This window comes from Nyctibius grandis, chromosome 11, assembly GCF_013368605.1.
Source record: "Nyctibius grandis isolate bNycGra1 chromosome 11, bNycGra1.pri, whole genome shotgun sequence".
NCBI classification, from domain to species: domain Eukaryota; kingdom Metazoa; phylum Chordata; class Aves; order Nyctibiiformes; family Nyctibiidae; genus Nyctibius; species Nyctibius grandis.
This window is the reverse complement of record NC_090668.1, coordinates 18,171,725-18,186,917: the sequence shown is the minus strand read 5'-3', so window position 1 is coordinate 18,186,917 and position 15,193 is coordinate 18,171,725. Positions and strand designations below refer to the sequence as shown.

At 39.6% G+C, this 15,193-nt stretch overlaps 1 protein-coding gene across 1 annotated transcript in view; it reads left to right on the top strand.

Moving 5' to 3' along the window:
- The window catches only part of ARNT2 (aryl hydrocarbon receptor nuclear translocator 2), a 102,770-nt gene that overhangs the window by 14,713 nt on the left and 72,864 nt on the right, over window positions 1-15,193 (top strand). The window contains exon 2 of the mRNA XM_068410184.1: window positions 11,188-11,299. Coding sequence (XP_068266285.1) covers window positions 11,188-11,299 — 112 coding nt within the window. The remainder of the gene's footprint in view (window positions 1-11,187; window positions 11,300-15,193) is intronic.

The window sequence follows — 15,193 nt, the reverse complement described above, 5'->3', positions numbered from 1 at the left end:
TAAATACTTGCACCTGTGAACTTAGACAATGCTTACTGTGCTTGTCCACCTCAATGAAAATGGATTATAACGACACTTAATGTGAAACAATTATGAGAGGGGACCAGGGATGAATTCATTCACAAAAACATCTCTGCTCATTATTTAAGAAATATCTTGTCAAAATTCTTCCAACTTGAACCAAAAGTTATAGTCATAAATACTGCCTTGCACACTCATGAAATCTGATGGCTGACTTCTATTGTAGCTAACAGAAAATATGGACAAGAATCAAGAGATGTTGGCTCTCAAGTCACATAAAATGACTTTCATGTGAATTCTGTGCATTTCTGCGTAGAGAGGAAAAGTAAAATGGTCGTGAGAAGGCTTTGGATTCCTAGGAAAGCTAGGCTACCCCTGATCTGCATTTGGTTAATATAAATTTTGGTCAATGTTGTAGACAGATTTATTACCCATTACCTTTATTTCATTTCATATTTACAGCTACTCGGTGCGTTTTATGTAGTTGATAGGAGTTTAGAGCACTGTCATCTTTACGATATAAACAATAATATGGTATTGTAAGTATTTTAATAGGAGTTTCAAAACGATTTCTGCAAATTAACAGTTGAACTTGTAAATGAACAAATTAGATTTGCGATCAAGCGCTGATATTTGGTCGAAATCTAAACCAGTTTCTGTTGCTGGAAAAAAATTGCTAGATAGGTAGTAAAAAGCCAGACTCTTTGATAGAAGATAATATAAGTATTATTTTTAAAGAAATAATTTGAAGATGAGTGAATAAAAATGAAGTCTCAAATGATGACACAGTAACTGCTCAGTAGTTTATCTGCACTCGTTATTTATTTATCATAAAACAAGTGCATAGGAATTTATAAAAGGACATTAGCTTGTAGATGTATTTGGACAATTATCTTGTAGAACAGGGAAACAAGATGAGGAGTTTGGGGAAGGACAAATAGCAATGATGGTATAAAACTAGTAATAGGTGATCTAGAGGAAGGGCATGCTATGGAAGATGCTTGATTTGATAATGAAATAAATTAATAATTGTAGTTGGCTAATTTCTTACCTTTATATAAGAAGCACACTTGAGAAATGTTGTGTCCTCTATTCTTGATGTAAAAACTGGCTGGCTGTCCCAAAAGAAAGATCTTTCAAGCCCATCATGCCTTTTCCAGCACTGGCCAAAAGCAGGTGCTTGCAGGATTATAAAATCAGAGCAAGCATGTATGGTGTTTCCCCTGGGTACCTTCCCACCCTCCAGCCATGTGCGACTCAGAGGCTTCTTGAGCCAGGTATGACATTTTGTGTTTGTAGCACTCAGTGGATTTCTTTTCCACAATTTTGGACAGGCTCTACTAAAACCTGTATCAACTTTTAGCGTCCACAGCTTCCCATTGCAGGGAGTTTGGGGCATCCAGAGATAGTTGTGACTGGTCAGGAAGGCTTGGCAAAAGTAGTAAGGGTGCAAGAAGATAAAGAAGGTGAAAAGGGGCAAGTTGTGGGACAGCTTGATGGTAGCTGAAACAGTTTCACATTGCCTTTGAGGTGTCGACAGGCTTGGAGTGGCTCCCAAGAGAGGACAAGCAACCCAATGGGAGAAGGAATCTAGGTTTAGCTGTTCTGTTTTATACATGTAGTCATGAGGATGGCCAGCAAGGGACATGACGTTGAGCAAGGCAGGAAATGAGGGATGGTTAGATGAGAGGGTTTTTCTTTCTGTGTAGACAGAAGTCCAACCTCAGCAAGTCTTAGCAATGCGGAGGCAGATGCGACAGAACTTGGACATAACTGGAATCACAGTAAAGCTGATGGTGCGGTGTTGGGGGTTGTTTTTTTAACTTGCACTGAAACAAATCGAGAGTTACCCAGTTGGCTCTTTGCTTTCTATGGAGCAACAAATCTTACCAAGCCCTTTTGACAAACAATTAGTGATAATCTAGTGGGGCAGGGTCATGTGCAGGTGTTTTGCCTAATTCAGTATTATAGTGCAGGGCTTAAAGTTTTAGCTTGTCTTGCAGCTTCCACTTTACCTCCTGGTGTTTTACTGGATGAAATACAGCAAATGTTCTGTTTTTAAAAGGGGAAAAAATGTCCTGTACATGAATTTCTAACTGAATGCCAACCAAAACAAGCTAAATGAAACAAACTTGTTAAATGAAGAGTTAATGGACTGAGCGTGATCTGTCTCTGAGAAACTTGAAGGAAAGTCATTACACTTTATTATTTTTTCATCGTGTTTGTTTGCCCAGGCTGGGCGTGTGCTTCTTCAGTTTTTATGAGTTCATTAATGGGTTACCTTTGGCCATTTCTGCATAACAGAAGAGCCATATACGGTATTTGCTAGTTCTGACACTAAGTAAAAATTATGGAAAATAACTTTGAATGTTACCTTCTGTTTCTTGCGCACAACTTATAATTATGCAGTTATTTTTGGCAAATACAAAATGTCAGAGGAGGGAGGATCACCATTCATTTCAAATGGAAATGATGCATAGTTTGGGGAGCCTAATTTTTTTTGTAATTTATTTAGTACTTTTGCCACGTGTCAATAATATCAACCGAAATAATATCAATTAAACCAGGGCAAATTAAGGCAGAAAACAGTTAAGTGGAGAATTATGTTGTATCAGTGCATGGTCATGTATATAGTGGCCTAAGACCAGGTAGGGTCACATTCAGACAGCATAAATGATCCTGCTGCTGTTTACTGCAGTTTCACTGTGACCCTTCATGCAAGCTAAGGACTTGCTTCTCTTCTTTTAATAAAGGTTCCATCAATCTTGAAACAGCCTTTCAAAGCCAGATTTTCATACTCTCTGCAAACTGGCCTTTTACAGTGGCTGCCCTACTTCCTTGCCCGATTTGCATGTGCACTTTCCCACTTATGACTATTTATACCTGAAAGACTTGCCACGTGTTGGAGGCTCAGGTTGTGTTTTCAACACAAGGCTAGTCCAGGTCCTTGGATTTGCTTCTAGTCCACTTTTTGGTGCACTTCCAGACCTTGGATGGGAGAAGTGCTTTTCTTCTAACGCGTCTGTCCATTGTAATCGTGGTGGAGACTTAGGCGCTGTTCTGCATGAGTTAAAGCCCCCACTTCTGTAGTGAGAAAGATTTATCAAATTTTAGAGGCAGGCCAGATGCTTAGGTTCAGGTAACACTCTTCAAGTTCGTTCTGCAGTGCAGGTACAAGCCTGATTATAATTCTGAGGGGGTTTATTATTTTCCAAGACTAGAGACATGCTCAGAACAAGAGCCATTAAGGCCTCTTTTTTTAAATCTTTCCTCCTTGTTTTGAATTCCAGCAACTTCTTTTTCTTCAGGGTAATGGGCATGGTTTGGCAGGATTTGTGAGCAGTTGGATGTATTGGCTTACTAGAGGGAGTACAAGAAACAGTTCATCTAAGCCAGAGGCTGAATAGGTCATGAAGAGGTAACAGGAATTGTGAATGAGAAGTGGAAAAATAGCCAGGGAAAAATGCATGGGCATATGTGAGAAGGTGAATTGGTGCCATGCTGTTTGTCAGGATGATAGGAGGAATGACGAGGCAGCTACCCTTTCCCTTCTTCCCAACCTAACCTTAGGTAGTAATGTGCATCTTCCGTCTGTGCTTCAAGTTGAATTTTTAGTCTATAACAGTCTCTAAAGTAGGTGCAGAGGTGTGATTCCAGGTCTTCTTCTGGCTCATGCTAAAGGTCATTCTGAGTTTATTTAGTTGTGTATGGGTTGTTGGTCATTCAGGCAGAGAAGGCATAGGCAGTGAGCATAAATGCAGTCCGCATCCTTTTCTTATGCCCTGATGTCTGTCGAAGTTGTTGTGCCTTGACCATGGGGTAGATCTGGATAAATGAAATTACCAGACATGGTTCAAATGAACAAGGTGATTAGCATGAAAATTGGAATTAGAAATAAGAAGTATAGTCAAAGTAGCATTCAAAATCACTTAGGAGTTGTTATGAATGGTGTTACAAATAATAAGATTGATGTTTCCACAACAAGGTCTTTGGGTGCCATGCTCTCTGGATGCCTGGTTTTGGATGCTTCAGAGGATCCTGATTTTCAGTGTTGGCTGCTCGTCCTGCAGGGATCTGTCTCGCATTGTCCCTCAAGCAGAGCACTAAAAGCAAGAATTCCTCTAAAGTAGACCAAAACTCTTTGTCAAGATCTACTTCTAATTCTGTGTCTGCATCCCACCTTGTTCATCACATCCCCGTGGTGTTGTTGAACTACAAGGCACACAAAAAAGTATGGTTTGTACTGAGATTCCAGGACTTCACAAATGGGTTGTGTGGACACAACAGTGAAGTGTGGAGGCACCGTAAGAGGATTTCACCTCTTTGGCTTCAAACCTGGTCTACTGATGGGATATATGGTAGATATCTCTTAGATTTGTTGCATTGTACTAACTTTGATGTCTCCTCCAGAGTGACAGCAGAAAAGGCAGTGGGCAAGATAACTGGATTTGGCCTCTAGACCCACCAGTTAGGTGGCTCTCTTAAATGGTTTGTCACTGACTCTGCTGAACAGTCAGTCCCCCCGAAATGATCAGCTTAATCGCATCATCTCCCCCGCATTCATGTATACTTAACGTTCACCTGTGATGCAGATGGATGATAAAGATCTGATTTTAATTTTGAAAAGGGAGCGTTTCTCTGGTAACTAGTCACAGTATGTCCTAATTTTTCTTCAAGATTATGAGGGGACACCCCCCCACCCCAAAGTACAGGGCGTGGTGGTAGAGGGGGAATTTTCTAATTAGGTAGGATTTATATATTATTCATAAAAGCCTTCCCTATCTTAGTAGCTGTTTCCAGAACCTAAACGGTTAAAGTAGAGAATGTTAGTAATTTTGCTGCAAATAAATTGATCAGTATGCAAGACGGTTGTCACCGGCTGAATCATGGTCCACAGTTAAGGTAAACAGATCTGTGATGACATTTTCTGAGCAGAATACCAATGCTGCTACATTTCTTCCCAGAGGTTTCTGACACTTCTTACATGCGGATAAAATTTCTCTTCAAGAAGGTTTTGTTCACAGGAAAGAAACAGCATCTTTATAAGAGTCTTCCTTAAAGGTGGGATTTGTTATATTTCCTGATTTGTTATTGTAATTGTGTTAAGAGCACGGAAGGGAATGTTTTTGCTTTTCTGCATATCTTCTCTGTACAGTAGATCTTTCTGATGCGGAGTCTATTTAAAGTATATGGCAAAAGAATGTAAGTAAAACAGTATTAACAGTTATCAGGAACAATGCAAATGTTTTATTTTTGATATTCTCTGAGAGTGAGCTCTGTTTTATAATCTCTGTAGTTCACATGTAAAAGCAATGACTGAATATACAGCTAGGTTTTAGCATAGGTGTTTCTGTGAAATATTTTTGGCTACATGATGGCTTCATATTTTCACTGACGTATTCTAAAGAGATACAATTTAGTTTATTCTTAAATGTCTCTGTGCTAGGCAGAAAATCCCTGCTGCAACTGACTGCAATCAAAACCTTTTTGCTGAGATACATCTAACTCCTGTATGACATCAGGGTATGGAAAAATACAGTTTCCAAAGAAGTTTTTGAAATCTGCTTTCTTAGAACATTTAAAATCTCTGTGTACAATGCTGTTCACAGGAGAGGGACACATTTGTAATTCTCTATTTAGCCTTAGATCCACATTTAGTTGGAGGTGATTGATGTCTCAGTCGTTCCATGGATTAGCGGCTGGAAATCTGTCACGTTTGTATTGATAAAAGTAGAATCTTGTTTGTTTAATCAGATGCTGGTATCTGACTTTAATCCTGTTTATTACAGTAGATACTGAAGGATAAAAGAGCCCTGTGTAGAGCGTGCTTGGTGGTACCTGACATGTAATAGCAAACCTGGAACTGGTCATTAAAGTTAATGTTGGGGATTCAAAGTGCATTGAAGTCGGTGAAAGCATTTCTCTAGTAGGCTTTAGGTTTAAACCTGGCCCCGTCCGTGTCTGGCATGTGTGGGTGAGAGAAGCATAGCCTGGGATGCCCGAGTCGCTGGAAGTAATGTGGTTAATAAGACCTTTTGTAAGATGGACTTAAAAAGTCTTGTCATGCACAGTGTCTGGTTGTATTTCAAAGCTTCACAGCAAGATGCACAGCTGTGGTTTCTGGAGAGGAGCGGAGCAGGAAGCACTGTCTCCGGCGCTGTGTGATGCAGGCTGTGAAGATACCTGGCCAAAGAGCTGCGCTTCTCTGGGGGTGGCTCAGCAAGTCACAAATCCGTGTCAGAGATGAGTTAGAGCTGCATTTCAGGCAGTGGATCCGAGGTGGGGCTCAGGATTTGAAAGTTTGGGCTTAAGAGCCGTGGTTTAATAATTCTCTGACTAAAAAGAGAAGTCCAGGTTCATCCTGGCGTCTTGCACCGTCCAGTAATTCTTACTGCAATTATGGTTCATGTGCACTTTCAAGGTATCCTCGTGCAGCGTGTAGCGTGCTTTTTGTGATTTGCTTTGTGAAGTGCTCAGTAGCTGGTTTTTGTACAAATCTCTGTAACAAAGTTTGAGATGGACATGGAATTTATTGGGAATAAATCCCTGTATTTTATCCCTATATTTTTAATGTACATTTGCAGATTGTCTTTTATTTCAAAAAGATCCCTCAGTATTTTGGGGATGACCCACATGCGGTGCTGGAGGAAAGTGTAATATCCAAGCTTGGAGTGTTCAGCAGTGAAATTAATTCTGGACAGAAATGGAGGGACTAATTCTGCCTCTTTTACATCGAGCACTGACATTGTCCCTGGATTAGTGTGGCTCCTCGGGGATCCCCAAGATGAACATGAGTATTAGTGGCAGGGCCAGGCCTGCGCCCAGGCATGACAGCGATAAGGCAAGAGCTGTTAGGTGTGACCTAACTGGAAGAATATCCTCTAAACGCTGTGAGTGTTGTGCTGGGTTTTATTTTATTTTAACAGGATTTCTGTGTTCTTTGGCAGATCTCTAGGTAACTTTCTAACTGGAAGTAAATACTGTGTGTATTTTGCAGCAGACAAGTGATTTCTATTTGACACTAAGAAACTTCTTTTAAATAATATTTTTTCGGAACACTGCCTCGATGGTTATAGATGATTTCCATGAACATTCAGCCTGACCTTGTTTTACTTTCTGAACATTATACCCTTATGCTCATGTTTTAATTTCAGGTAAAGTAAGCAACACTTGTTTTATTTCTGTTGGCAGAAGGAAAGTCCACTCTCAGAAGGTCCAATCTTAGAACAGCTTGTTTCCTAACGTTCATTGCTGCTGAAACACTTCTGTGAACATCGGTATTAACATCTGTCTGGATGTGGGTGTAGACGAGCCTGGAAACGTGATCTTTATGATTGTTGACCCAGCATGTCTTGTCTTTTTTTTTATTTTATTTTTTTTTAAATACTTATAACCAGCTTGACACCTGCTTCTGCAGTGCTGAGCTGTCATACTAGTTTATGCTACAACAGAATAGCTTCATTTACTTTCAAGGGGCTGCCCTAAATTTATATTGATGTAGCTTCACACAATTGCAGATTACCCTTTGGATTTTTTATATTTTTTTTTCTTTCTGTCTGTGTCCAATACACACTTTTTCTTTTTTTTTTTTAATGGTAATAGACTCCCTGGAGTACCTCTTTACCACAATATTTCTATCTGAGATTCCAGTCTATGGGTATCTTTTTTCCTCTGTCTCTCGTTTTCTTCCCGGAGCATGCACAGACAGGTAACTTCCCAGGTGCTTAGTCAGAGAAGCAGCTGACTGTTCCATCCGATTTTTCTTCTGGCTCTGCCTTCCCAGATTGACCCTCATTTTTTGAGATAACGTTTACTCTTCTGACCAGTCCTTTTTTATAAATGTAACAATATCATCAAAGATCTGGTCCTTGTAGGTGCTTGCAGATGAGTAGAGGTGGAAGTAATTTGGGAAGCAGCTCAGGTCCATTCCGTCATCCCCCCAGAAGTTCTTGCAGCCTGCAGCAGGGAGCTGCTCCGTTTGTGAGTAGAGTTTGTACAGCCACAATCTAGTGCTTATATTTCTGTGTGACCATCCAACTTTGTTACGGCTTCCAACACCTAGCTGGTTGCAGCTGAGCAATGGGGTCACTTTGTCAGCTCTGTCCTCACAGTCCTCCTGTAGTGCTCTGGTGTCACTGTTTGTACACCGAGAATGTGTGAGGTGCTTCACTGCTTCTCTGGCTGCTCTTGCTGAGGCAGGTTGGGTTCTGGGTGCTCCATGCTCCATGGTGTTGTTGCCCTTGGAGTTGCTTGCTTTGCTGTATTTGCTATGTGGCTTGAAAGAGACCCAACCCTCTTGGTTTCTCCATCTATAGAACTCTAATTCTGTTGTGTCAGGAAAGAAATCTTGGAAAGCTGACTGCTGTTGTTAGCAGTGTGTGTCCACCCTCGAGGGTCTTACAAAAGCTGCAATAGGTCACACGATGGCTGGTGTCTCTCTGACGTGGGGAACTCTGAACTGGAAAGGTAAATAGGGTGTCTTACACACTGGTGTATGTGCAGGTCTGTCACAACTTTGAACGGCTGCATAATGAAAGTCTTCTGATTTGAAGGACCTGAAGCTTTCCTCCCTCTTAGCTGAGCTGTCATGTGAATTAATGTGTGTGGATCCCCTGATTTTTTTTTCTTCTTGTGCTTATATCTTGGAAACGGAAATTTTTGAAGACATCCTTTTAGAGTGGTCAGCTCAATGAGCCTGATTTCGTTCTCCCAGGACTGTGAAGACATATTTGAGGCTATTTTGTGTAAGAAGTTACTTTCTTCATTGCTGGTTTTGATGTGCCATTCTAGAGATTCAAGATACCTACACAGAACAGCTTAGAACCTGATAGGCAGATGATCTCTTTGTTGCAGAATGTTTTCTTTCAGGTGTTTTTGGACACTGATATAACTGAGCCTGTGGTTTGGCCATTCCTCTAGCCTTTGTTTTTTTTTGTTTTTTTTCTTGCAAAAAATACACAGTTTCTGTTTTTCCTTACTACTTTAAACTCACTAACTACCCTTGCCTCTCATGTCTTCGTACATTAAAGACTGAACATAAGAGCAAAAAAACAAATCATTCTGCCTAGCCACAACTGCCTAAATTGGATGTCTGATCAAAACTATCTGTCTAGGTCTCCCTGAATTGTCAGTGTCACGAGCGAGGGACCTATAGAAAGAGATTTAGTCAACCTATTTTGGATGCATCTCTAAGCATGGGATGCATAGTAGTGCAAGGATGGTGCTTTGTTTCCCTTTTAATGATCTATAAAGTTACCTTAAATAATTAGCTTTGGCTTTTAGGCTTTTGAGAATAGGTGAATCTAACCCTTGGCCTGTCTTTTCATCATCTTTGTTTTAGATAGAGGAAAATGAGGTTAAAAGAATTTCTCATCACACTTGCAAATACAGTATTGTTTCTACTCTCTTAACATGCTGCTCAGAGTTGATCTGAAATTGTTTTACAATTGCTACTTTAAAAAAAATCTGATCTCCTTGATGATCTATACTGAAATGTGTTTCTGAGTTACAGGGACACTTTGCAGGTAGGTTTATTATGGTTTTTACCATCTGCTTTAATAAATGAACGAGCAGAGCATTTCGAAATGACCTTCGGTTGTATCCATGAAATGTGAGTTTGAATATTCCAAGTGAATTATTGGCATTAGACTGCTAAGGGTACTTAATCTGGAAATAGTGATTTACCAGTTGTTTGGATGCCTATGCTTTTATTTGTGTGGAAATATGCTAACATACATTAACGTGGTGTTTCCACATAGCAGCAGCTTTAGACACAGCAGGACTTTCCGTGGTATGGTTTTGTAGGTAGAGGTCTCATTGTTTGTCCTTGTATACTTTGTTGAAAAATATTGGATGGGTGTTTTGCTCTGTTGCTTTTTAGTTGAAAAGGAGTTAGTAAAAGTAAATGCAGTAGAAGAAATTCATGAAATCAGTGAACAGATAAGATGTTATTATTTGGAATGCATAATGTTGCATAATGGATTTATATAAAATGTGGCAGAGATTAAGTGCTCTCCAGACATAATGAAAGAACATGGATTTCTGTTTCCATAATTGAAGTTCTTTTGTACTTATCTGTTGGGAAAAAAATAGCAGGATTTTTTAACAGATTTGCTTTTCATGAGTAAATGTATTTATCTGTAGCTCCAGATACTCCTCCAAGTTTTTAAAAAAAAAAGAAAAATTGGAAGGAGGATGCATTTCTCTTTCAAGATAATTAAATGGTGTTATTGTAGATTTTACCTCTACAGTGATTAAAGTATATCTGCATTAAATAAGTTTTAATTGCTTACATAATTTACAAGAGTTGCACAGAGGCAAAACATGCTTAATCCATGGGATAGGAGGAAAGAGTATAAATATATTGCACTTTTCTTTTTTGAAGTGTAATGAACCGTTATTAATAGGTTGTAAAAGTACGTGCCATTAGTGGTCTGAAAAGTGTTGTGTAAGATGTGCTCTTGCTGTTCCTCAGATCAAAGTTTTGAAGTTTGAAGATCTCATTAACCTGTGGCTGTACCCAGAGCACTGGCAGAGGGATGAGTATCAGCCTGGATTTTGGGCTTGGTTCTGCTCTGCAAGGCACCACACAGAAATACAGGAAGCCTTGGAGCTCTGCTAAGTTCAGTCTGGTCCTCTGAATGCCACCAGAATATAAATAATAAAAAATATTTTCACCTGATAATTCATTCCTGTTCTAAACTCTTGACCTCACTGGCAAACTGAGAAGTTTTTGAAGTTTTATTTTTCTTCGTATCCAGGTGCCGTGATCCACAGCTTCATTTGTCTTGGGAATTCAGCTCTGCATTTCTCTACAGGGCAGTTTAACTATTGTAAAAGGTTGTTGGCCTTCATCTGACAGCCCCTCTGAGAAGTAAAATTAGAACCAATAGGTAAATTGAAATACAGAGGTACCTACCTGCGATTCTCTGTCTCCTGAGGCACTCGTAATGGCTATTGACAGAACTGGGCTTCTTTTGAGGGAGCTGTGAATCTGCTGGTCTTTGATAGGAGAGCTTTACTTTTCCTTAGAAGTAAAAAGGAAAGCTTTCGCTGCTTATTTTTGAAAGGGCCTTTCTCTAATGTTGTCATCACAGGTTTCTCCTTGAAGATAATGGATTAAAGGAATTTTTTTTCTCCTCCTCTTTCCCTACCTCTGTATTACAGAAATGGCATCAGATATCCCTGGCTCGGTGGCCTTGCCAGTGGCACCGATGGCAAGTGGACAAGTGAGAATGGCAGGATCCATGCCTTCCAGAGGAGGAAAGCGCCGCTCTGGGTAAGCCATTTCTGGTTTTGAAAACTGAAAATGTACCTATATGTGTATGTTTATTATGTAATGTTTATGTATGTAAGCTACATTATGGCATTAGTCACTGATGTTTTGTTTTTCTCTTCAATGTATCTGCTCTTCCTGCAAGATCAAACTTGCTGATAAGTGTATTGTTTATTTTGCATGCTTCAAAAGACTTTCAGGTTTGGCAAAGCATCCAGAAACAAGAGTTTGGATCCCATGGCTGTTGCACGTATAATGAATGCGTGTTGCCTATATCTGTTTAATCTCAAAAGAATTTATCATGTGAATAAAGGTAGCAAGATTTGTTTTTACTTGCACAAGCAGTCTTATCCAACTTCATCTGACGTTTGGACTTGGAATCTCTCAAATAGAGGCCTTCTGTTAAAGATGTTTTCTTTATAGTCCCAGGTACAGAAATAGCACAAGCAGTCACTCTTCAGAGATTGTGGTCTACAATATTCTAGGTCTTGCTGTAAATGCAGCGTAGTTTCTCTGATTCTGGGAGAAAAGGCCTGAATCAAGTTCAGCCCTTGCACGAGCTGAGGTCTCTGCTAAAGAAGAAAATTTGTTTTATCCAATTGTAGATGTTGGTGTAGTGTAGGAATAGTTTCTCCACATCGGATTATTCTGTGCAACTCATAATAATCCTCTGTGTTAGTTAGAAAAGTGTAGCAAGAGCTGCAGAAAGGCAGAAAGCTGCTCTCTAGTATTAACAAGAAGTACCTGTTTTTGTCAAAGGTTGATCACAAACAATGGTCTTTAGATGATCCTTTCTCAGAGATATCTCTGATCTGAGAGTGCCTGCAGAAGAGTTTGATTAGTCTTATATTTAGCCCTAGATGTGAGAGCAGTAGGGCCTAACAGGAGCTATAGTGTGAGTAAAATCTTTACTGATGGACACCTAAGGAGAAGACATTCTTGTGAGAGCTACTCTAGGGACTGTTCGCCAAGGTATGTTGCCCCTTTTGGGTGTCTGTTCAAGTAACAGTGCTGGAGTCTCAATCCTTGAAGGAATTAAGAAGGGAGAAGGTGGATCTTGCCTTGGACATGGAGTTAAGTTGGTGTGATGTGAACACTCAGACTGGTTGTTCTGAGGGGGTTCCTTCAGACAGGACAATTTGGAGATTTCTCCTCATTGGGTGTGCTTCCATATGCTGAGCTAAGAGTATAAAACTGGTCTGAGGACCAGCCTTTCAAACTTGCCCTCAAAAGAGAAAACAAAGCATTAACATCTTTTCATTGTTACATAACGTACATAACCTTTTGTACTTTTGAGTTGCGGGATAATGGATCTTAAACCACATCAACAGTGAATACCAGTTTGCAAATGACTGTTACCAAGGCTTGATGCTGCTGACTGTGAAATCTTTTGATTATATTAAATACTGACTTGATATTAATTGAAAGCTATGCTTTGACCATTGCATCATCATCTATTTGCAAGAAAGTGGAGTGGGGAGAGGGTGGGAGGAACATAAATTAGAATTATTTGAAATGTATTTAGTATGCAGATTCAGCGAGTAAGATAGTATAGATTTGCTGTTATACCCAGATGGTGGTATTATATCTGTGCACCGTAGCTCTAAACTAGTAGCCCTTCTCCAAGCCTGAGCTGAGGGTGCTTTTGTTGTTGTTGTTGTTCAGTGTGTATGTATTCAGACCCTGAGGGAAAGAATGCCTGCTGTGTCTAATTCCTCCTAGCTTCTCTTTGAACAAAGTTGCAACTAACACTTGGTCCTTTCATTACTGTCCTGGTCATGCATCTTTGTACACCTAAATCCTTGGGCATTTTAGAAATGACTGCTTTGTGTCAAACATAAAGGAATGTAGCTAGTGAACACAGTCATCTTTTCCAGCTTTGGTTATCTCTGAAAATTGTTTCTTTTCTCATAATTGCTGAGGCAAGCTGGCAGAATAATTGCTGTATGGACTTGAATGTAGATCAGTTTAAACTCATTGGGTATCCAGAAGGCGTTTCTGCAGTGTAGGCATTCAGCTTCATTGACAGCTCAGAAAAATATTTTTCCTTTCTGTAAATTATACCAAGTACTTCATAGAAAAAAGTGACAGCCTAGTAATGCATAAGAGAACACACCGCAGTGGTCAGTGACCGCCTCAGATTAATGTAATGTCAATTCTTTATTTAATGTGTGTTTTCTTTAGGCTTTGCTGTATTAGAGGATATGGGGCTCTTTCACCTTCCTAGGTTATCTGTACTTGGGGAGGGAGGGTTGTGGGATTTTTTTAGTTTGTTGGTTTACAGTTGCATTGGTTTTGTTTCAGTTCAGCATATAGTGTTGTCTTTTCTCTGACCCAGAACTGTAAGATATGGGGAGGAAGAGACCTCAGCCCCCCAGCCTCCCTCCCTGGGTGTACCCCCATATATTGTACTGAACAAAAGGCTGTGGTACAGATCCCCATTGGCCTCTCAGCTGCATTTGCTCCTGATCATTCCTGCCTGCCGCCTTCCTACGCTGTATATTCATGGCAAGCCATCTTTTGACATTTGTTGTGAATTTAACATAATGATTTTGTTGCAGTGTTCAAATCCTCTCCCATCTCAATTTTTTATCCTGTGCAGGACCACCTTGTTGGAGGGTTTTTTTGGTATGAAAATGTTTCTAATTAAAAATAAAGAATTTTAAAAAAATATTTTTGTCGTGGTATTTATGGTACCCACGCTTTTGAGGAAAATATATTTTAATAAGCACCTCATACATCAGGCCTTTTCATGATTGACATGAACAGTATGAAAGAGGACAACAACATTTATGCTGTTTCTTCAAAACAAAAGGGCATAGTGCAGCTCTTTTTCAAAGTCTCTTTTTAATGGGAATTTTAAATGAAGATAAAAGATACTCTTTCAAAACTTCTGAAGTGATGTCATTTGTCTTCGTGGAGGCTGCTTCTACTGTTTTGCTAATGTGCAATGTATTCTATCTGAACAGGTCTTACCTGTCAGGGTATGAGGAGTTTGTCTGAATAATATTTTTATCTGTTCTGCTGTGTTCTGCTAAAGGTTACAACTGATTCCCTATCTTTCACTCTGCCTTGCTGTAAAGCAGACGCGGTGGTTCAGGCAGGAAATTGGAATCAATGACTTTATACCTGAGATTTTTTTTCAGGTTTTGAAAGGGCTTTTTCATTTTGCACAGTGAAATGTGAAATTAGGAAACGTGTTCATTGACAAAGATGGGACAGAGATACATTTGCTGTTGCATTTTTACAAATATTGACATTTTTAATGAACTTTATGTTCAATTTCTTTTTTTTTAACAATCTTGCATTTGGAATAAAGTCAAACTACCTAAAAATCTTAACAAAGGAAAGGCGTTATTTAAAGATTTAGTCTGCTACAGGCTGGTACTGCACCCTAGGCACTCAGATTCTGCCGTGATGAGCCCACTATGAATGTGGTAGGTATTACCTATGGATATTAACCCATCAAGATCTTCTAACACAAGAGGCTGATATCCAGCCACTTAGATAAATAGTTGTGTTAGTCCCATTTATTCCTTTGGAAGCAGGCACACAGCGTGGGCAGCAGGATCGAGCCTTAAACTGTCATCAGTGTCTCTGTGGTTCTTTGTATTATATTGCAGTAATAATAAACTTGACTAAATGCAGTAGAGGTAATATTTGATTTGGAGGGGGAATCCATCTCTTAGCACTCAGCTGGAGTGTTTGACTGGAAGCTAAGAAAATCTTCCAAGGCACGGGATCTTAGTGTATCAGAGAAGAAGGAAAGGAATTACTAAATTAATCCATCCCAAATCAAAACAATGTCTTATTAAATCCTTGAAGAAGAGGTTTTCCCCACCGTAGGCTATGTATTTTCTGCTGCCCTTATCCACCAACTTTGAAACCGGAGGTTTT